General features: G+C 35.6%; 2 protein-coding genes across 2 annotated transcripts in view; one reads left to right on the forward strand and one right to left on the reverse strand.

Moving 5' to 3' along the window:
* Window positions 1–12,364, reverse strand: part of LOC144449034 (protein polybromo-1-like) — a 34,078-nt gene extending 21,714 nt beyond the window's left edge. The window contains exons 1-10 of the mRNA XM_078139480.1: window positions 12,266–12,364; window positions 10,908–11,047; window positions 9,411–9,508; window positions 6,998–7,145; window positions 5,952–6,161; window positions 3,487–3,744; window positions 3,038–3,237; window positions 1,610–1,931; window positions 784–948; window positions 235–423 (exon numbers count right to left, since the gene is read on the reverse strand). Coding sequence (XP_077995606.1) covers window positions 235–423; window positions 784–948; window positions 1,610–1,931; window positions 3,038–3,237; window positions 3,487–3,744; window positions 5,952–6,161; window positions 6,998–7,145; window positions 9,411–9,508; window positions 10,908–11,021 — 1,704 coding nt within the window. The 5' untranslated portion in view covers window positions 11,022–11,047; window positions 12,266–12,364. The remainder of the gene's footprint in view (window positions 1–234; window positions 424–783; window positions 949–1,609; window positions 1,932–3,037; window positions 3,238–3,486; window positions 3,745–5,951; window positions 6,162–6,997; window positions 7,146–9,410; window positions 9,509–10,907; window positions 11,048–12,265) is intronic.
* A 244-nt stretch (window positions 12,365–12,608) lies between these two features.
* On the forward strand, window positions 12,609–22,916 carry LOC144449187 (guanine nucleotide-binding protein-like 3 homolog). The gene is made up of 15 exons (XM_078139726.1): window positions 12,609–12,705; window positions 12,796–12,851; window positions 13,458–13,598; window positions 14,350–14,466; window positions 14,873–15,101; window positions 16,227–16,330; window positions 16,858–17,002; window positions 17,757–17,844; window positions 18,240–18,351; window positions 18,757–18,822; window positions 19,233–19,375; window positions 20,046–20,182; window positions 21,227–21,432; window positions 21,664–21,832; window positions 22,781–22,916. The coding sequence occupies exons 1-15, from the start codon at window positions 12,684–12,686 to the stop codon at window positions 22,885–22,887; spliced, it is 1,842 nt and encodes a 613-aa protein (XP_077995852.1). The 5' UTR covers window positions 12,609–12,683; the 3' UTR covers window positions 22,888–22,916.
* The last annotated feature ends 481 nt before the right edge of the window (window positions 22,917–23,397 follow it).

The following is a 23,397-nucleotide window of genomic DNA, read 5'->3' on the forward strand; positions in this document are numbered from 1 at the left end:
ACTTTAAAAACACCTTACATTGGGCTAAAATTGTTTAAAATACTGTTGTTAGATTCACTGACAAAGAAACAAACAGAGATAGTTTATGAACTTGAAATTACTGTGAAATGATGGAAACCAGTATTTGACTCCAAAATGACTTGTTCTATATACATCACAGTAATAATACATCCATTGTCAGACTTTCCCATCTGGCATCTCAAAGCTACATGAATGCAATAAACTTCTTTGTACCTGATAATCTTCAATCAACTTGTAGAGACTCATCATTCGTTTCTTAAACGGATTGTCAATATCTATATTTCCTTTCTCTTTAGGTTTCTTCTCCTCAACTGCTGGAGTTTCAACAACTGAACTAAGTTTCCTTTTCTTACTCTTTTCTTCAGGGTCTTCTTCAATCACTGGTAAACTTTCATCTTCTTTCTGGAAGAGTAATCATCAAACATATGAGTGTCTATTCAAAACATTTCATTCCGTCTTGGCCATGGCAAGACAAGTCGAGAGTGGTCAGAGCAAATGAGTACAAATCAATAATAGGTGGGGGTCGGGTAACCGGAACCAAACAACTTTTTTATTTGGCCTTGTCATAATGTGATATAGTCATGGTGTAATCATGAAATTGATAACTGTAATGACTCCAAGTCTTGTAAACCTGACCAGTTTGTACTGAAGTTACAAATGTGTGTGTATGAAACACATCAAAACACCCTGGATTCATGATGAAAATCATAATACAAGAGTTTGTGTGAGCAAAATATTAACTACTGGTACAATTTCAACTACCTTGATATCAATTTTTTCAAGTTCTTTCTTCTTAATCTGCATAACTCTCTGAAGTCTGTCAGCATCTTTATACAGTCTGGAGTTGGGCATGTTGTACTGCTTAGCATTACTGAACACAAGATTCAAGTCTACTTCCAATTCATCCAAAGAAGTGTACTTCCCAGACTGAAAAAAAAGCAGTCACACAATAAGTATTGTTAACAAACATGGATGATGTTTAATAAACAAGATGAAATCGAAAGCTCAATGTTAAAAAAACTTTGAACTTCTACTGTGTTATAACCTTTGTAAATCAAGATGAAATGGATTTGTTTCATTCACTTTAATATCAGAATAGAGCTGGCATTGATCAGGTCTTACGTGGAAGTAACATATGGGCATGTAAGGGAACTTCTATTAAATACATGTATGTTGTAGACTGCTTGTATTATTACAATAACAATAGAAACAGTCAACAATACGTATAACAAAAGGTGCCTAGCAAAGCCTAAATGTATACGTCACTTTCACGTAGGTTCTGAAAAATTTCAACTTCGTATTGATACATGTAGGTGAAACTGAATGAAACCAACACATTTTACAATGTATCTAATTTATAATTAAACATGTTATTAAAGCATATGTAAATTCACAAGTTACCCTTTAACGAATAACAGATAAGTCAGTCACATAAATAATTACCACAGAAGTTTTTTAAATACAAGAGTATAGTAGACATACATGTATATGTACAATACATACAAATTGTAGTAGCTAATACAATAACAATACATGTAGTATTAAATTTTCTCTATTTGAAAATGACAATGAGTGCAATAGCACAAACCTTGAGTCTGGATCTAATCTTGCTGATAGCCAGAGGACGGTTGATTTCTTCGTAGTAATCAGGATAAGCTCTACTGTTTGGTAATCTCATAAATGGTTCAGCTACTAACTGTGCCATAGCATTCCTATAATTGACAACAGTTTCAAACAATACATGTAGTGGATCAGCACCGTCAGCCAGGAAGCTATCAGTTCCTGATTCATCACCCTCCTCATATTCCATGGTAAGTAGTGGATATGGTATCTCTTCCTCTTCATCTGATGAGATCTGTAAAGCTGCTGTGATTGCTGACAGGGAGTTCTGGCCGGAACTTTGACGTGCCCTGGATATGAGAGAAAAATAATGTTACATCACTACCAACATTTTCAAAACAGACTTGTATCCATCAATCCTCAATATGACGTACATGCATGAAATACAGTACAAATGATGTTGCCTTGGCGATTCACTCGTGTCATGACATTTTTTACAAACACTCAGACAACTTCAAATACAAAAAAAGAAACAATTATAAAGGTGTTGTGCACATTCGGGATGTAAAAGTAGACAAGTTAACATATTGAGTATCATTTGGAAAGTAATTAATTGAAATCATTAAAACCATCAAGTCCATGTGTACTTTTTTCAGCAGCAGCCTGTTTCTACTGCACTGTGATTGGGTCAAGGATCCTGCTGCGTATATTGTGTCTCTGTTATTGTTAGTCCAGTCTTGAATTGTGTCGATGTTTCTTTAAAAAATGTCATGTCCCGTGAGTGAAACACAAAGCCAATATTATTTCTACTGTAATACATGTACATTGGTAATATAGCAAACACTACGATGTACATACATTTGTAAGATTTCGGTTACTGACTTCGTAGTATTAGTATTTTCAAAAGAAGCAAAGTATGAGGGTGTCTTAGACTGGGGTACATGTGCATGTAAATGAGGATTAAACCTTTTATCATATACATTTATACCAAATGCATCTGTTGAGCTAAGTGATGCCCTCACTTCCGAGCAAAATCTGCTGTGTAACAGCACCCTCTAGTGGTCAAACTGTACAATCTTTTATTTTTCAAATAAATGGAATATGACTAGTTCAATACACATGAATAACAGTGAGTAGACCCATACATGTACATTGTACCATATGTAGTTAATGATAACATCACTAGGTGCCAATAAAGTTGCCAAACTATTATAAATAAGTAATGTCATTATCAGTGGTAAATTTTCAAAGATCAACAAAATATGGGAAGTACTCCACACAGTATACAATGAATCTACACAGTTTATACATGTACATGTACTTGCCAGACTGGCTATCACACATGTACAAATGTACTTCATACATAGCCCCCCCCCCCCCCCCCCCCCCCCCATCCCCCACCCCAAACTTCCTAACTCTATTTTTACTACACGGGTCATCCCGAATGAACACTTACTTAATTCTTTCACTAGACTTAGAAGGTGTTTGTCCATCTCTAGCTAAACGTTCCAGTTCAGCTTTTTTACCAGTGATAATTTTCTTCAGTGTACAGGCATCCTTGTAAACTTGAGATCCAGGTTCATTAAAGGTCTTGGCATTCTTCACCATTAACAGAAAGTCTTTTTCCAATGCGTGCAAGGAGTTATACTGGTCATTCTAAAATCAAAATGGAACAAGACTATACATGTGTATGTACTACTTGACAGAACTCATACATGTAGTTTATGAAAATGCTTTTATTTCCTGGAGTGGTGTTCCCCCTTATGAAATAGAATGTTCTGGGGTGACTAGAACATGTGGAGCACCAACAACATTGTCTTGTACTGTCTCCGTTACAACTGACATGGAAGCAGCATAACTGGACATAAAGCAACCATCAGTTTTCAAAAGACAATCTTACTATACCTTGATTTTCTTTGCAATGATCTTCATATCAATAGGATTATTGATGACATCATAGTATTCAGGATAGGCAGACCTTGCTGGCAGTTTTCTAAATAGAAGACTAGTATATCTACTATTACTGTCTTTGTGCATCATAACTGTTGTAAACAACTGTTCATACGGATTGTCTGGGTTATCCATGGCATAGTCAGAGTCTCCACCACTATCAATCCTCTGATCATTAGCGTCATCAGATGTCCCTCCACTGTGTTGAGACTCCTAGGAGAAAGTGCAGCAAAGCAAATAATGTAATTATAAATACATGTATGTACATGTATGATCATGGAAGTACCACCCTTCCATGGTGTATGATGTACAATGTGGCAAGGATTGACAACAGATACATGTAATTCTACCCCAATAGTTATGGAACACTACCTCTGAAGTTAAATTTTGGAATTCCATCAATGTGTGCAAAATCCAATGTATGAGACTGTGCTCACACAACATCATGATAATCAAGAGCTCCCTTGAGAGATTCAAAGGTGGGTATACATGTATGACATTCTGAGGTGTGTATATTGACAATGATCACATCAATCACATGTATGGAATATGTGACTTTCACTCTACATGTACAAATCTAACTGGCAGTGCACTGGTTAGCCTCAAAGATCAAGTTGTTGTTTCTGATTATGTACATGTAATATGCTCACATGAGTAGCGAGTACATGTATGATGTAGTTACATGTAGTTACATGTACATAAGTGGCCCAATGACTGGACCTTTCACAGACTATACCATGGTTCATAACTTTTTCATGTGATATGCACACACAATACAAGGTATTAGACCCCATGGATACTGACAGCTTTCAAGTCAGTCAGAACTGATGTGTATGAATGAAATATGTATCAAAGACCTAACACTTTGTTATGGTGATACATTACGGCTACATTCAAACTACATTACGTGTGCTTAGTATTCTTAATTTTGTCTTGGTGCAATATATTTCCGAGGTAGACAGTATGAAAGTTGGCACCTATATCTCAGAAGTACATGTACATTTTGTATTTAAGAGCACCCTGGGATCCAAACCACAATATACAATATACAATGTACCCATGACATTTTGTATCTCACAAAATACTAAACAGAGATCAATACTAAAGATACCACAATCCCTATCTCATGTTAAACTGTAAGTCAATAAATAGTGGGAGATTGGGAAAAAAGAAGTTGGACTTTATCTGTTGAAGTCATGCTGGAATGGAAAGAGTGGGAACAAGGTAAGGTGGAGGGGAAAATCTCTATGGGATCCTGATGGCATGCATGCTGCAGAGAACATCTGATAATGGGAGATATGGAGTGGTACATGCAGGATATGAAATGATCACCATGTCATGATGATTGTTGTTTTACAGACTTCCATACACAAGACAGCATACATACATTTGTACCTCCAGGTAAAATGTAGAAAACAAGCTAAAGGGATGTAGAAGTTTTCAAACTGCAGCTTGGACTATGTCATGCATTACGTAAGTTTATACCTTAATGACCACATGTTTCTCAGCTTTGTTAGCACTCTCTTGTTTTCCTTCTTGATTTAATGATTTCATCGATGTCTGACTGCTAGGTTCCCGAAAGACATCATCTGACTTCTCTTTACATGTATCTTCTGATTTCTCAGGCTTCTGTGGTTGTTTCTCATTACTTTGGGTGTTTTTGATATCTTCTGTTTCCATAGGAACTTCCTTTGGTACATTCTTTTCCTCAGCAATATGATGTGTATCTATGGCCTCCTTCACTGGCAACTTTTCATCTCTGAGACATTCTTCAAGTATGGATGTGGTTTCTCCTGTGGTATTTCTTGGTAAAGTTTTTCCAGAGTCTTTCTTTAATGATGATAACTTTCCTGGGCCTGTTTGACTCTCTAATTGTTTATGTTCGGATACAAATTTTTCTGCAGTAACCAGTGGTGAGTCATAAGTGTCTTTCTCCTTTGATGCTACAGCAGTTTCTTCTTTACGTTCCTTCACCACATCCTCCTTTGCGATTCCTTGTGATGTTTTACTTTCAGAGTTCGGGGAGGCCTCCTGTGTTTTTCCTGCGTCCTTTGCTTCAGAAGCAAGGTTTGCACATGGAGCAGAAGCAGCAGCAGTATTGGTAGCAGAACTAGAGGCAGAGGGCTGAGATTCAAGTTAAAAAGACAATTAGCAACTGACTATCCGACACTTTTGATTAATGTGAGAAACAACTGTGGGGGATTCAGGGTTTTGGGAACACAAGACCATGACTGATAACCAAGAGGACAGGACAGGAGAGGCATTAAAACCATGCAGGATATATACATACACATGTTGTACTAATGCACACACCACAACACAGGCATGCATGGATAAATCTACCAACTCAAGAAAACACATGTAAACACACTGAGACTCCATGACAACACATTACAGTTTATACTTCTCCGACACCTTACCTCATCACTTGCTTCTGTTGTGTTTCCAGATGCAGATACACTTGGATCAGATGATCTTTCCGGTTCTTTTGTCTCCATTGGTTCTTTTACTATATCTTCCTCTTCCCAGTCATCTCCACCAAGTTCTTCATTCTCTTCCAAGATTTCATTCTTAGTTTCCACGTACAGATCCCACAGGTCACATGCATCTTGGTATTCTTGAGACTCTTTCTGTGTTAGTACATAGGATTCATATCAAGAAAGTGGCTTATACATGTATATTGACTTTGGTCAACCATCTGTTACGCATGAAAACATTGCTATGTAAAGATTGCAGGACAGGGAGCATATTCTTTTTTGTCATGTAAATCAAAGGTCAAAAACAGAGCTATATGTAATCTGACCTGACATGTACATGTAACTATTTTTTGCTGATGGATGGTCTTGCTAATATGGGGTGAAATGACTCTCTCAAGATCTTCTAACATTGAAAGATAAAAGCTGCATGTGGTACATGTGCTTATGCTCTTGAATATCTACAATAACACGTACATTGTACATGTGTAAGCAACTGCTGAGTGGTGGTCGTTAGTTTCAAGTCCCAGTCGGGCCCAACCACCACCAATCACCGTAGAGAGAACCCTGCGTGTACATTGTAGGTGAGACACATAACACTGTACATTTTCACCAGCTCTTAAATGTTGGTTGAAAATCCAAATCCAAGTATAAGTGAATAAGATTACAAACAAATGACCCTAAGTGCACAAGAAAAACTTGTAAGAAATGAAAGAGAAGTGTCACATCCTGTCTGGTGAATCTTACACTGTTGTCTGTCTTCAAAACAGAGTACAATGTACTATGAAATTCATGTTTATAATATATGCTTCTGAAATCTATCACCACATTTCCCTGCAAATCAGCTTGGACAAGTACAACAGGTATAAGTTACATGGCAAAGTTTCCGCTAAAATAATGAAGCTAAGTACAAGTACCATAATCTATTGTAGAAGAGAAATGAGATTTACACTATTACAATAAACATTTTAGTCTTTAGTGTTTAAACATACTTTGAAGAAGGCCTTGGTATTATTGATCAAGAGTTCAATATCGTGGGTCAGCTGATCAATGGTTTCATATTCATCCATCTTGAGTTTCTGTTGAACTTTAAGTAAGTCAATGGGTATGGTCACAACATCATAATAGTCTGGTAAAGATCTATCAAGAGAAAAACAACAAACTGTTCATACAAATTTACACAAAATAATGATAAAACTGAGTATTTACTATCAAAGAGGGACATGTTTTGCCAATGATAATGCACATGCAATATTTACACGTGTAACTGTTGGTCACTTTCTCCGAGAGAAAGTGAGTGGGGCTTCATACATTGTACATCTAGTCTAGATGTTACCTACATGTCGTCTGAAAGGTCCAGCCACTCATTTCCCAGCGAGCTCATTATGTAGGCGGAAGGGACGCCTTGATCTTTCAGGCTAGATGTTACCCATAGTACATGTATCTAATCGTCTCTTTACCACAAGAGATCTTGAGAGTCGATGCCATGGGTAGCACTACAGATTATCACACATCATGAGCAATGCATATGGGCAAAATGTTCAAAGTTCTCAACATGATATATTTAATCTTAAATGTAACAAGTCATTGAAAATGACATAGTCCCCGCTACGATTGGGTTTTAAGGAACTGGCAGTTTATGTTGTCCTTCTCAAACCTGGTTAATGTTGTTTGGCCCATATGGTTGTTTTTGATATTACTACTCTGTTCAAGCATGTCTGAGTTATGGCTTTGGACATGAAAACTGCGGCAACAAAATGGCTGCCAGGCACACATATCGGATTGTATCAGGACGAAAATGGATGTGCACATGTATGTTATAGAACACTGTGCTAATACCAACTTTGAATGAGATCTGTTCAAGCATGTCTGAGTTATGGCTTTGGACATGGAAAATTCGCAAATAAAATGGCTGCTAGGCGGCCATATTGGATCGTATCACAACAACAATGAATATGCACATGTATGTCATAGAACATTGTCCTAATACCAACTTTGAATGAGATCTGTTCATGCATGTCTGAGTTATGGGTTCGAACATGGAAAATTCGCAAACAAAATGGCTGCCAGGCAGCTATATTGGATTGTATCATGACAACAATGAATATGCACATGTATGTCATAGAACACTGTCCTAATACCAACTTTAAATGAGATCTGTTCAAGCATGTCTGAGTTATGGCTTTGGACAGGGAAAATTGGCAAACAAAATGGCTGCTAGGCGGCCATATTGGATCGTATCATAAAACAAATTGGCGTGCATGTGTATGCCATAGTATGTTGCCCCTGTACAAAGTTTGAAAAAAATCGGTCCAGGCATCTCCAAGAAACGGCTCTAGATGGACAGATGGACGCACGCACACATGGACAGACGGAACCCAATCCATAAGTCCCCATCCAGACTTTGACTGGCGGGGACTAACAAGCAGGTACAAATTCATTAGCAGGTCAATGTGCATCAGTTTCAGTACATAAATGAACACAACTGAACTTGACCAAGTAAGATGTCTTGACAATGTTATTCTACTTTATATAGTGAGAAAACAATTTAGATTCATGCTGTTGTTGTTAGTGCACATTAGTGTGGTAAATGTATTCATTTCAGGAAATCCATGCAAATATGCATTGGGCACCAGTGATCATAAGTACATTGTCGCATGTTGTAGTGTACAATTGCTGATGAACAGAACCTGTTACAAACATGGAAAGTAAACAAATGAATGGGATTAATAACATTTTGGCTAGGCATGGTGGAATAGCAGAGACTTGTATTACACATCATGGTTTGATAAGAACAGTTTGTTTTATGGTCTTTATGTGTACATGAAATGCCAGGGGAACTGGCCATTTCCTGAGATGATGAAATGCAATACAAGTCTCTGTACTTCCAACATGCTGTGCCAAGTGTTATTAATCCAATTCAGTTGTTTACTTTCCCTACTTGTAACAGGTTCCTTTCATCCATGTTCTGATATTGGCAGTTGTAAGTAGAGTCCATGCATGTAACATTTCTAATAATACATTTACATGTATAACAAATACACAGAAAGAACTTCAACTTCAATTTATTTTCAATCTTGCATGCAGAACCTGACCTTTGCTATAATTTTAACAACAAATTCACTATACTTGTAATTTGCATGGTTATGCAAATGTTGAATGTCATTACGTGTGCATTGTACTAACCAGTGCTTCAGTAGCCTGTTTACAACAATGTTGAGATACATCATTAGAAGAAGATGAGGGCTTGGAGGTACAACCAGATAATGATGTATCTCAACAGCACAGTAAACAGGCTAGTACCTACAAATGTAAGTATACATGTTAGACTAATGCTAACCTTCATCAAATCTTACCACGTTAGCATCCAGACTATATACATGTACATTTTGTATGCGTACTTACCTTCTCTTTGGAACTCTTACAAAAGATTCACACAGCAGTCTTCCATCTTCATCTTTGTAGTTTCTTATAGTATCATATAGTTCCTGACAAATATCAGCCTACAATAAAACAAATATTGTCTAAAAATTAGAATAGAGCTCAGTTTCATCAATGGTTTTGTGGGACCCAAATTATAAGTCAAAACTGCCATAATTTCCCCCCCAATTACTGATACTATGAATAAGCTTGTGCCAGTACATGTATAATTCCTCATTACTTTCCTTAGTCGGTAAGAAAATACTCAAGGATTTTATCAATGCTTATTTTGACCTACATTTGTAGGTTGCCGGCTCTCCCACAGCCTCGGGAGCATCGCTAGCAGAAAGCGGCTGTTTTGTATGTACTGACATCTACAACATACATGTACTTGTAAGTTGTAGGAACACTCTAACAAATATCAGTGTACTGTTTGCTCTCATTGACAAACCATATACATGTATTTATGTGTTATGAGCATCGCAATAACACATCAATGAATGGTTAGTCCTATAAATGTATGTAGTCAATGAGGGCACGCAATACAAGGATATTAGATAAGAGTACAAGTATGCAGTAGATATCAGTACATACAAAACAGCTGCTTTCTGCTAGTGATGATCCCATGGCTGAGAGAGAGAGAGAGTATAATTTTGACCAACACATGTATCTTGACAAAGCTCTTTAATACATAGATGTGTACAATGTATATTACTAACATTTTCCATCACTTACATGTAACATGTTCGACAAATTTATATTTGGAAAATTATATACAAGATTCTTATGGAAATTTTCTTGTTGGGGATTAAACTCCACTAATGTGAAACATTTGCAGTCTCCTCTTTACTCAGATCATTCTTACCATGTACTAATCTTAGAGTAGATGAATAGACTACATTGTACACAGTCTAGTTCCTATACGATACAAGTTACGATTACTTTTACTATGACCATATCCACTATGTCTAGTCAAAGTCGTTACTCTCGCACAGAAATATGTGCTACCCCCTATACATGTACCGGTATATGTAGTGTTCATATAAATGTGATGATGTTATCGCATCCCCACGTGATCTCAGTTTGGTACAGCTGTACTACTTGAATATTAATGAGCAACTGTCTGAAGGAAGTAAACCAATTACAACTGTCTGTCAATTTGTGATGGATTAATTTACTCCTGACATGCATCGATTACATTGTACCTTCACTCACCATGGGGTTTAGCCAGATCAATGGTTAAATATACATGTATCTGACTTGTACTCGTAACTCGTATCGTATATAGGAACTAGACTGACACGTGCATGTTGTACAAATGTACATTTGTACATGTATGTGAGTGAAAAAATTATGCTCCAATATACATGTATATATATATATATATATATATATATATAAAACAGACATGAAAAACTGAGTGTATACATGTACATGTAAAAGAAATTTACATAATAGTTGAATGTCACAATGTACATGTACCTGGTCAACTGTTTGAGTGACTGATCTTTTCCTCTTCTTTGCTGATGGTGTAGATGTAGAAGATGGCTCATCATCACGAAAATCAGATGTTACTGATCTTCGTCTCTTTGACATCTTGATCTCTACTGCTAATACACTACCTATGAAAATGAAAGATAGTGTACATTTGTACATTGCAGGACAATTCTTGTACAGTCAATCATCCCATCTGGACCATCATGTGTATGTCATGGAAATTTACAAAGTAGTATGGTTTTTTTGTACATTTTACAACCATATGTACAATGTTACTGTAGTACATGTGTAGGTGTAATATTTTAGTACAATGTACAATTTTGAGTTTGTGGGATTCAGATTGACAAGTACAATGTAGACATCAATACTTTCTCAATTCATTTCTACATGTAGGACTATTGTGAATCTACACAAATCACGTACATTGTACATGTATGACATGAGGTAAACATGTATTTTGTAACCCTACACACTGACTGCATACAGGTATTAATGTATCCAACCGAGTCAGAAAGATGTTTTACATTGAAGGGAATAAGTACTCAGGAGCAATGAATATTCATTGTGTGACAATGAATATATTATTTCTGCTGACTCCCATCATTCAATGGCCCATGCCATGGCAAAGATACCCTTTAAAGGCACAAGATCAACTTGATGTTTCTCTGAATTCACTAGTACTTTAATAGTAATACACATGTGACGTACAAATCATGAAATTACTCTTCAGATTTTCCGGAGTGGCACTCCCCTTTAATAACTTTTCTTGGACAAAGAATAAATTATGAAAATTTGCTTTGTTTTTTAAAAAGACAGATTTGTACATTGTAGTATAGCAAACGCGATTACATATGCTTAATAACGATAAATATTGTAATATCTGTTGTTAACAAAATATTCCCGAGACCCCTTATTTCGCTTATTAACTCAGATACATGCTGAAATAAACAATTCTCCCGTAAATATTGACTGTGGCTGTGAACCAAAACAAATACCCACTGTAGCATGTAGTAGTGTGTTGGTCGGCCCACTTTTTATAATTTTTTGTTTACTTATCCTGTGTCAGTGTGCAAAACAAGAACGGGTTTTCTGACATAAGTAAAATGAGTATATAATATACTCGTGCATTGACTTCATCATATTACCATTTTTTTTCAAGTGCCAATTTACCTTACATTTATACGGATGGTACATGAACACAATACATGAAGATGGTGGATTAGGAAAACAAAGGAAGCGTACACGACCGAACACATACATTATGTGTTCGCGTAAATTTACGGAGGCTAAGGGCACAGTTAAGTGAGACAATCACAAACTGGTAGATTTTGCTGTATGCTTACCTTGATTTCAACGTGACAGAGTAAGGAAAGTGCCAAAAAGATATGGTTTCAGTGTAAAATGTTCAGGCGGTACATTCAGACGTGCGCCGCCATTTTAACTGTTGAGTCACGTAAAATCTCGAAACAACTGCCTCTTTAAACGAGAGTACATCCTCAGTCAACAGAGAAATTAGCAACATGTTTGATGCAGTTCATTTATAAAAACAAAACAGAAGACTATTTCTTACTACACTAATATGAGTTTATTACATTATATTTCTTTTATATAAACATTAAGTACTGAAATAGAAAGAAAAATTTTCCATTTGAAAAATATCGAATATCTGTATTTGTACGAGGGTGATCTATGACCCCAGTTGCACCACACGTGTGTACGGCGATTTACTTCAGCTGGCGATCGTGAATTCGATTTACCAACATGGTTCGAAAAGGAAGACCTCGTAAGTTGATTTTCTTACCGTCGATTGTGTCTTTTAACAAGTTAACAACTAAATAATAATGTAATAATTCTCTTGCTCTCTGTCTTGCAGGTAAAATGAAAAGCAAGCGTATGTCTTGCCGGACGAAATACAAGATAGAAAAGAAGGTAACATTAGTCATTACTAAATAACGTGTACTTTCGTCTTTACACCACTTTGGGGTTAAAATATATGAGAGGTTTCCTTTTTTTTTACTCGCACCTCCCCCTAGCCGTAGTCCTTACAGTGTTATTAGATAAACTACTAGTGGGTCATAAACCTTTAAGATACATATGTACCCACCTCAAATGTACATGTACCGTACGTCACTACGTGTATATATGTTGTCGTACCACATGACCATATACCACTTCATGACACAACCGGAGGCAGACATTGGATTGAAAACTAACCCAAGTTTTGTTAGACAACCTTTTCTTAAATTAAATCTTTTCATGGGTAAACTCATGGAGGTAGTCATTCCTACCTCCATAGTTAGATTTTCCAACATTAATAATGTACTATTTGTTTGGCACCTGTGTGGACTACGTCACCTGACTTTTGTCAAAGTTAAATAAATAAATAAGACTATGTGTCAATCCATAGACCCTACTTTCGTGTAGGGTCTATGGTCAATCAACTACTTACTTATCTACTTTTAATTATAAAGGGTGTCTGACAGATTGTACAGTTATGTAATTTGGTGTGTATTCCTCCATTTTTATCAATCATAGGTTAAAGAACACAACAGAAAACAGAGACGAGATGCAAGGAGGAAGCAAGGTAAACCTCAAAGAAAGAAGGATCCAGGTGTCCCAAACATGGCACCATTCAAAGAGAAGATTCTCAGAGAAGCTGAAGACAGGAAATTAAAAGTGAGTTATTTATAAAACTATGTACTAATACTATTATTCCTTTTCAGTTCCATGGAACATTATGTAGTATTGGATTTTGGAGCAATAGAAATTCTTTTGATTGATTGGGATGATTGATTGATTGATTGAATAACACTACAGTTAGATTTGTTTTGATTCATTGTTCTGAGTAAAGGGAATCACGTGAACTAATGAAATTATATACAGTTATGAAACTGATTTCAGAAAATTCTGAATGAAACATTGTACATGGATTGACATGTACAGTGTACCAACCAAATTTATTATGTTTGCTTTCACATGAAAAGAGGATCTGTTGTAAACGGTTTCAGTTCAAATCATTTGTTTTTTCAAGGGAAATTAGAGGTTTTGGCATGTCCCTTACAATAGGAGTAATTCAGGTGTGTGTGTTTTACAGCTGTATTTACAGTGAGTATTGACAATTGCAGAGTGATTGTTTTCACCAGTTTACTCCAATTACTTTTACATCGCACACAGATACAGTTCAACAGTGAGCCAGGGCAGTGAGGGGGTATTTATCTGATAATCCCCTTTACAGAGTACACTTGTACTACTTTACTTTGTGTCCCTTTAATAAACAGCCAGAAAAACACTGTTTATTTGCAATATTTATCAAAGATCATTGATATCAATAACATTGTCATGAGCATAAATTCATTTTCCACAGAAGTTTCTACCAAATAAAAACGTTGAATACTATGTAACATTGTATAATGGATTTTGTTTTTAGGCTGAAGAAGAGAGACAAAGACAGAAGGCTCAAAGACAGAAACAACAGGCAAAGAAGAGAAATTTAGAAAGCTTAGCCAAAGATGCACAGAGGAAGCAAAAAGAATTTGATAGGAAGGTCAGTGATAAAATACATGAAATATTTCTTTTGTTTCCAGTGTTTCCAAATACTGAAATATAGACAGAAATAAATACAGTAGCTCATTCAAATAAAAATAAAATTAGTAAAGGGAACACTTTTTCCACCATGTGTCTCTTACCCTTGCCTAGGTAAAATTGTGTAAACTTGAATTTGGTATGCTTTGTCTTTATGTAGACTCCTTGTAACATTAATTTGGCGTATTGTACTTCTGTACACCAGAAGGATATCATTTGTAAGTTGATACCCAGTTTCAAATTGCACAGGACATATATAACGAAATGGCTTAATCCTGAACAGAACTTCAATTTGTTATTCCTTGTATTGCAAATCTTGTGATATAACCCATCTTAACTTTACAATGGTATGTTTACCATATTTATAGAATGCTGTCATGAAGCAGTTTCCATCTGGCAAGTATGATGCTGGTAGCGGTGTTGAGAATTCACGTAAAGCTTACTACAGGGAGTTTAGGAAGGTTGTAGAAGCTGCTGACGTTGTGTTAGAAGTACTTGATGCTAGAGATCCATTGGGATGTAGATGTCCACAAGTTGAAAAAGCTGTTCTAGCCTCAGGAACTAATAAAAAGGTTGTTTTAGTTCTCAACAAAATAGGTATGTATATTTGTATTTGTAAAAGTATAGACCCTCCACCCACAAGATAGGTATGTGTATTTGTAATAGTATAGACCCTCCACCCACAGATAGGTATGTGTATTTGTAAAAGTATAGACCCTCCACCCACAAGATAGGTATGTGTATTTGTAAAAGTATAGACCCTCCACCCACAGATAGGTATGTGTATTTGTAAAAGTATAGACCCTCCACCCACAAGATAGCTATGTGTATTTGTAAAAGTATAGACCCTCCACCCACAAGATAGGTATGTGTATTTGTAAAAGTATAGACCCTCCACCCACAAGATAGGTATGTGTATTTGTAAAAGTATAGACCCTCCACCCACAGGATATGCAACTGCGGTAAACATCAAAGGATATTTGAATATTTACAGTATAATGTTGTTTTGCATACATTAGGATAATTTGCCATTTCTTGTAAAATTTATGGTTATTAATTTGTCAAGAGTTAACTTAAAGTATACATGTTCTCAAAGCTTGCCTACACAACTAAACTGTTCATACTGTACAGCATTGGAAGCATGTATACAAATCAGGAGAAGCAGACTCAATGATACCTTAGGAATTCACTATGTTTAATAAAACTGGGATGTTAAATGAGATAAGATGCATGGTGAATTCACTCAGTATTCTTTCCCTTTAAAGTGTAAGAATATTCATGACTATTAACATCCTTGAATGTGTCAGATTGACAAAACTATAATTGCTAGAAAGTCATCATTGGTTGGTATGTTTTGATTTTGTCATCTGTGGTCGTTTAACAAATGCTGCTATACACACACAAGCAAAAAAAAACTTGACTTATTGTGTATAATTTATGAAAATAATTATTTAGCATAAATGTATATTTTGAGTGTTGTTTTGATGAATTTTGACCATCATTCATTTAAATCATAAATGTATTGATGGATGTAGAAAAAAGTTGTAAATGTAGAAAAATGTAAAAAAAAAATAATAAATAAATAAATAAATAAATAAAAAAATGATAAGTTTTCATTGATGTAGTTCTTACAACCTAGAAGTTGGAGAACCTGTGTGGTAGGTGAAATAATATTAATGTTTCATAATTCTCAATCTGTTATCTTCTTGTTCTGATACACAGATCTTATCCCAAAAGATGTCACAGAAAAATGGCTGAAACATTTGAGAAATGAATTCCCCACAGTAGCATTCAAAGCCTCTACTCAGACACAGAAACAGAATTTGGTAAGTGGACTCTTAATCTATATAGTATGTATTACGTTTTATGGGTTCATTGATAAAACTAGAATTAGTCCAACTACAGGTGCATAGGTGCCAATGGATCACGGAACCAGAACTTGAAGAGAACATTGAGTCAGACAATGTAGCAAAACTGGGCTATAAAACGGGTTTTATTAATTAAAAAAACTTCAGGTACATTATGTAGACCCTAACACAATTGTATTCTATATTTTAAAGTAAAAAAATAATAAATATTAAAGCCAGCAAAATACTCAAATATTTTCTTCTGATGAGAAATGTATTACTATTACTAGGTGTGGGTGTAACAGCATGGTTAGAATTCATATACACATGTACTAGCCACATTTCAAAATTTCAGAGTAAATCTCAGAGATTTCTCTGTTGAAATTTGAGGTCGAAAAAGCAGAATGTACTGAGAGAATTCAAACATGACATATTTTACTTCCAGGCTATTTTTGTGATGTTATACATGCAGATTATAATACTGTTTTATGTTCTGTTATCATCAGTCAAGAAGTAGAGTACAGTTGAACCAAGCTAAGAAAGAGTTAGTGGAATCCAGTGTATGTTTAGGAGCCGACTCATTACTGAAACTATTAGCAAATTATTGTAGAAGTGCTGACATCAAAACATCAATCACAGTCGGAGTTGTTGGTAAGTAACTATTAGTGTGCCCTCTATTGATAGCCAAATTTATTACTGTGGGTCAAAATGAGAAAATCTTGGATTTTCTGTTAGTCACCACATAGTAAGAGATAGGGTAACACCAAATGTTGGTGCATCACTAGAAATTGTGTGTCAGTGGCATGTCAAAATGGCTTAGAGGCTGTTAATCTCATATACATGTACATGTATGTCATATCTCTTATTCTTTGTCTTTGCAACTATTTATAGGGAAGGTTTATTGTCAAAATATCATTGTTGCAATGAGTAGACTTGCTGTCTCTGTGATATCATTTCTTGACAATAGACGTACCATCTTCTGTTCTGTATGTAGCAGCCTGTATTTACTATGGTGGTACAGTGGTACAATATGTATTACATTAAAGCTATGATATTCACCAATATTTCTAAGCGTTCAGTTGAGTAACATCTGGGGCCTTAATTGTCATCCTAATATAAGATATGGATTAGTCCCTTTATCACAAGCAATTTCCCGCAAAACGAAAGAAAAGCAAAAACAGAAAAATACTTTAATAACACTCTTCAACAAACCAAAATTCCAAATGTTAACACGCTACATTTGTAGCTTTCAGTACAAAGTAGGTAACAAGGACATGCAGATTTGTGAACCCTTAGAAATGACTATAGTGTATTAGTTTTCGACAGTTAAATTTGCGTCTTCATATGTACAGCATATGTACATGTATGTACATTGACATGTGTTTGATGCTATTCGTCTATCCAGGCTTTCCCAATGTTGGTAAAAGTAGTTTAATTAACAGTTTGAAGAGAGCCAAGACGTGTGTGGTTGGTGGTACACCAGGTGTTACAAAGTAAGTTGTCAGATATTGCTTGGCTACAGATTGATTGATTGTTTGATTGATTGCTATTGGATCCCAAATTTGTATTTTTAAAAATTGTCTTTTCCTACTAAACTCATTTTTAAAGTTACTCAGCAACCTGAAGATACATAGCCTGAAAGATTTGGTCGTTGTTTCTGCAATCCTCAACGAGTTGATAGTGAGTGGTCATTTAAGGAGACCAACAACTGGACCTTTCAGACTAGAAGTTACAATGTCTGTAATAGTTTGATCAAAGAAATTCTACCGTATTCTATAATCTTCATTTGCAATGTTATGTTATTTATAATGTTTGCTCACACACAGACACACTTGCAAACATTCATAAAGGACGTCAAATCACAAATTTGTGCTTTCTCTTTGTACAGGACAATGCAAGAAGTCCAGCTTGACAAAAATATCAAATTACTGGACTCGCCAGGTATTGTCATGGCAACTGCAACATCAGAGGTTGCCATGGTTCTAAGAAACTGTGTTAAGGTATGTCTTAGTTTTATAATGGCGAGGAGATAGTTCAAATTGTTTAGAAATTTATTCATGCTCCTATGCATCAATGCTATCCATTGCTGCCCTCATTGGCAGCCATATTTGCCTTATTACAGAGTTGGTTGCATGTTCGCCACTTATTTGACATTTGTATTTGAACACTACAATGTTTAAAAAAATCCCAATTGAATGCAACATTGTCTTGAAACACTCAACCGGAATTAGTGACAACAACATTTTAATGGCAACACTGCGTAGGGGGCTTGGCAATTTGTGATACCAATTATAGCAGTACAAAGATATATGTAGGGTATTGAGGATCATTGACTGTAAAATGCACGTCTATTTACAGTTGCAAATGTAAATTTAATATTATTTGATTATGATTATATTTCACAGATTGAATCTCTAGCTGACCCCATCACACCAGTGGAAGCTATTTTGAAACGGTGCAATAAAGAACAGGTGAGAAATGATACAAACTCCAGTAACATGTGTGATTACATCATTTTACAGTATACAACACATAACAATTACTAGGGACTAGGTCACTGAGATTATTAAAATCTACCAAGTCAATCATATTAACACTTTAAACTGTTGGTGTATATAACCTGTGTAAGTTATTTGGTCTACCAAGCTGATGAACATATTTAGTCATGATAACACTTCATATAGGCATCTTTATTCATCCAGATAAATTTAGAATTTGCTTCACATCAGTTGAAACTTCCAAGATGTAGATCAATTTTATTTTTGCAAGGTGCCTTATATATATTTTGCTGACTGACGCAAACTGATGTAGAAATATTCTTAATTTCTCCAAACAATATACTTGCAATTACATGTCTGTGATGTTCTCTTTACTCTTTCAGCTTGTGATGTACTATTCCATCCCAACATTCAATAGTATCGGTGACTTTTTACCAATACTGGCAAGAAAGCAAGGAAAACTGAAGAAAGGTGGTGTCCCAGATGTTGACAAAGCTGCAAAGACAGTCTTGACAAACTGGAATAGGTGAGAACATGTGATTTGACAAGTTAATGAGTTAATGAATATATCTCTTTTTGTGTCAGGAGACACCTACATTTGTACATGATATTTGAGTACTTGTGGCTGGTGATAAATATATAATAGGGCATTTAATCTGACCTCCAACTTAATCTAAATCTCTAAATCCTGCCTTGATATGGAATATGTTAATCATTTAGGTTCAGATCAAGAACTGTACATTTTAAGAATGGCTTTTATCCAAGAAGTGCATGTTAAGAATTTTACCTAAACAGTTTAATTTGTGATTTTGATGAAGACTTTGTTTTGTCTGCTTTATCATGATTTTATACTGTAATGTATTGTATTGTATTGTTTTATAACTGTACATATGTTTTTGTCTTCGTCGTTTTTTGATGTTTAACAATGCCAAGACACATTCCTGCTCGCCTTTACAGTAGTTGTGGTTAATGAAGTATTCTAATCTAATCTAATCTATTCTAATCTAATATAATATAATCTAATATGACAGTGCATGTAATAAATCATTGTGCAGTTATTTTGTTGTGCCAGTCTTTGCAAAGTACGTTGATGTTTATTTATGTGGTCTAGAAAATTCAATATTTTTACAGGTATTAGTTTTGAAGGAAGGACTGTTTTTGTAACATCTCATTTAATGTGTGTCTCTTTAATATAGTGGTAAGATTACCTACTACACCCAGCCTCCTGAACAACACACTCTCCCTACACATATCAGTGCCGATATTGTAGGGGAACTCAGTAAAGCATTTGATATCTCAACACTGGAAAAAGAGGAAAAAGAAATGCTTAATGGTAAGATTTTCATTCAAACACACTTCAGCAATACACTCTATGTAATCTTGATAACATTTTCTTAAAAAATGCATAGTTTAACAACATGGGGAAGGAAGTCATAGTAATTTTATAGGATCTCAAAGCAGAGGTAATCTCATAAAATGTGTTTACTCGGTCAATCTTTTTGGTACTTTTCAAAAATATGAATGTTTCAAAATATATGTTTCACTTTGTGTGTTGGGCCTTTTAAGCTGTAGTGAAAATTACAAGGACTTAGTTGAGAAAAGCAATCATTTCCTGTTGTGAATGATAATGTTAGAATGATTTCTGCATACTATATGTATGCTATAACCAGTGTGCCCTCTAATGATGGCCAAATTTTGTTGTTGTGAGTCAAAATGAGAAAAAATGGGATTTCTTGTGAGTCACCACATAGTAAGAGACAGGGGAACACCAAATTTTGGTGCGTCACTACAAATTGTATGCATCAGTGGTGCATCATATTGGCTTAGAGGGCACATTGGCTAGAACACACATGGAAATTACACTCTGTTACAAATAAATTATAACTTTATACTGCGCCTAAATGCTTGGGAAAATTCTAGCTATCAACTTGAGTCTACATGTCTTCTTCAGGGATGTGAAGTCACGTTCTTTACCCATGCATGACTTCCAAATATTGTCCCAGACATTTGATAAAGAGTACCACCCCACACACCCCACCCCACACACCACCACCACCCTCCACCACCACCGTCACAGTGTTACTGTTCTGATATATACATATATGTATAGTTTCATTAATTTTCCTGACACACCAGTCCAGTTCCATATTTAGGATGGAAACATACACCCTTTTTTGTTTGTTATATAAGATGCACTGCTGAAGTCATAGTCAGTTACTCACAATGACGCTGAATGTACCTAAACCTGTCAAGTTTTCGTACAGCAGTACAGTATAGATAATATATATGTACAACGGTTCATGGAATTTCTTCCTAATTTCATAGAAATACATATGCCCCAAACAGTTAATGTACAAAACTGTGTTGGTTCTTGTAGATTTAATAATACCAAAGGCTAGCAGTGCCATCTTATTTGAGTCTGGTGGTCCCACCGATGGTGTGATGGAAGATGTTGACTTGGACAGTGTCAGTGATGAAGAGGAAGATGTGGAGGATGAGGCATTAGATGAATCAGATGAAGACATGGAGGAACACGGTGATGAGGAGGATATTGAGCAGTCGGGAGGAACTGAGAACCAAGAGGTGAGAATGTGTGTATGTTTGTAACCATTGACAACTGCATAGTAGTAGTACTTGGAATGATAGGTGTAGTGATGAAGATGTGTATCAAAGTGTGAAAATGGATCGTTCCAAAGCATTAATATTCCTGATCTGTAAATAGCATGTGTGCTTTTCGCCATCACTAACTAATTGATAATAGATTGTTAACTAATTCATTTATTGTATTTTTTCCGCCTGTCTATTGTCATTTAGCTCGGTAAAGTCACCATAGAAGTTCCTGTCAAAAACAAAACCAAACTCCTGAAACAACTGAAAGAGTCCAAAAAACCAGGTGTACAAAGTACTCTTGAAGGTAATTTACAATTGGGCAAAGAAATGAAGAAAAGTTTTAAGAAAATGAAGAAAACCAGGCGGAGGGCTGGTAAGTGAATAACTCTCTACCTTATACAGTGATATCAGTATTTTGTATTTATAATCAAGAAATTTTTTGCCATTTATTTGTAGAAGTCAAACCTGATGTATCACCGTATAGAAATCTGTGTAGTTCATTTACTACTGTATTCATGTAGAAACTGTCTTACTGAGAGCAGTTAAATAATGGCTTAGGCTCCACATCCTCCCCAACACACTGACATGCTAACAATACATGTTTTGTACATCAAATGACTGAATGGGCCTCCAAGTAACAATTTTGACATTATTAAGAAGGGACGATTGCACAGTGTCGCACAAGCTCAACAAACGAACATCCTTCGTTTAGGTCAAAATCCCCTCCCCAAAAATGACGTTCACAAGTGTGACATCAAACGTTTATATATGGTGTAAACTATGATGAGAACTGTAGCGGTCACACCACTAAGATCTATGTAATGTAAAAATATGATTATAAACAAATACTACCAGAAACCCAGCACCATATCTCACATAAGAAGTAAATTTTTATCAACTTATCAACAGTAAACACAAAAGCTGTTATCATTGAAGAAGTGAAAGCTTTCCATGGGTCCATCGAAATCTGGAGTTCAACAATCGCATTGATGCCAGAATCCCCCCCCCCCTAAATGAATTAAGTGTGCTTATTGAGCTTGTGTGACATTGTATGATCATCCCTAATCAAACGAACAAATTGTTAACATCTAAGTTGGTTAGAGCTCTATAAGTGGAGATCTTCAGGTATAAATTTGGCTCCACTTCACTCCACCCAAACCACAGACCCTTTCGTGTAGGGTCTATGCCCAAACTTAGCCATGAGTATCTCCCATATTGAACTCTAAGCTATACATTAAAAAGTATGAACAGCACAGTTACACATTGCCAAAGTGACAACAATTTACATAATTTTTATTTCATCTTTTAATTTTCGTTTCAGATACTCTAGCAACCAAATTATCAGATGAACTGACAGCTGCTATGAATTTCTCATTGTCTGCTGATGATGCGGTTGATAATTACAACTTTGGAACTGACTTCAAGTAAATACATGAAGTAGATACAACATTTCAAAGGATATTGTCTCTTTTCCAAAATAAGTAAATAAATTATATTAAGAAATTGGAATAAATATCATTTATTATCGTATTTTTTTTGTTAGAATCATTGACATCCGTTCTGCAACAAAATGGTGGCCCTATCCCCAACCTTAAATTCTGCAATGGCAACAAGACCGTGTGGTTTATTTATTCCCACACTTAAAAAGAGCTGACTGAGATGAAAATTTCATTTGGTACATGAGCAGTGTAATACCTGGCAGGTGCCGTAGTATGCAAATAGTGGGTTTGTCCTCTACTTCCACAAACTTTGTGTAATATTTGAAATAATATTTGATTTGGGATCACCCACCATGTGCAATTAGATCATGCTCATATTATGGCAGTAAAGGAATTATTTTCAGTCCTGAGTCAGTATCTGACACTTCCAACGTGTATCAAGCCAACATTTTCATAAATACAGTCCCCAAAATGCAATTTAAAAAATACAGACAGATTT

This window comes from Glandiceps talaboti, chromosome 1 (assembly GCF_964340395.1).
Source record: "Glandiceps talaboti chromosome 1, keGlaTala1.1, whole genome shotgun sequence".
In the NCBI taxonomy this organism is placed as follows: Eukaryota; Metazoa; Hemichordata; class Enteropneusta; family Spengelidae; genus Glandiceps; species Glandiceps talaboti.

What these genes read in the sequence shown, in the direction of transcription:
- LOC144449187 (XM_078139726.1), top strand. Translation starts at nt 12,684, where the DNA reads ATGGTTCGAAAAGGAAGACCTC. An exon ending in AAAAAGAATTTGATAGGAAG is followed by an intron (nt 14,467 to 14,872) that starts GTCAGTGATAAA and finishes CCATATTTATAG; the next exon opens with AATGCTGTCATGAAGCAGTT. An exon ending in AACGGTGCAATAAAGAACAG is followed by an intron (nt 18,823 to 19,232) that starts GTGAGAAATGAT and finishes TTACTCTTTCAG; the next exon opens with CTTGTGATGTACTATTCCAT.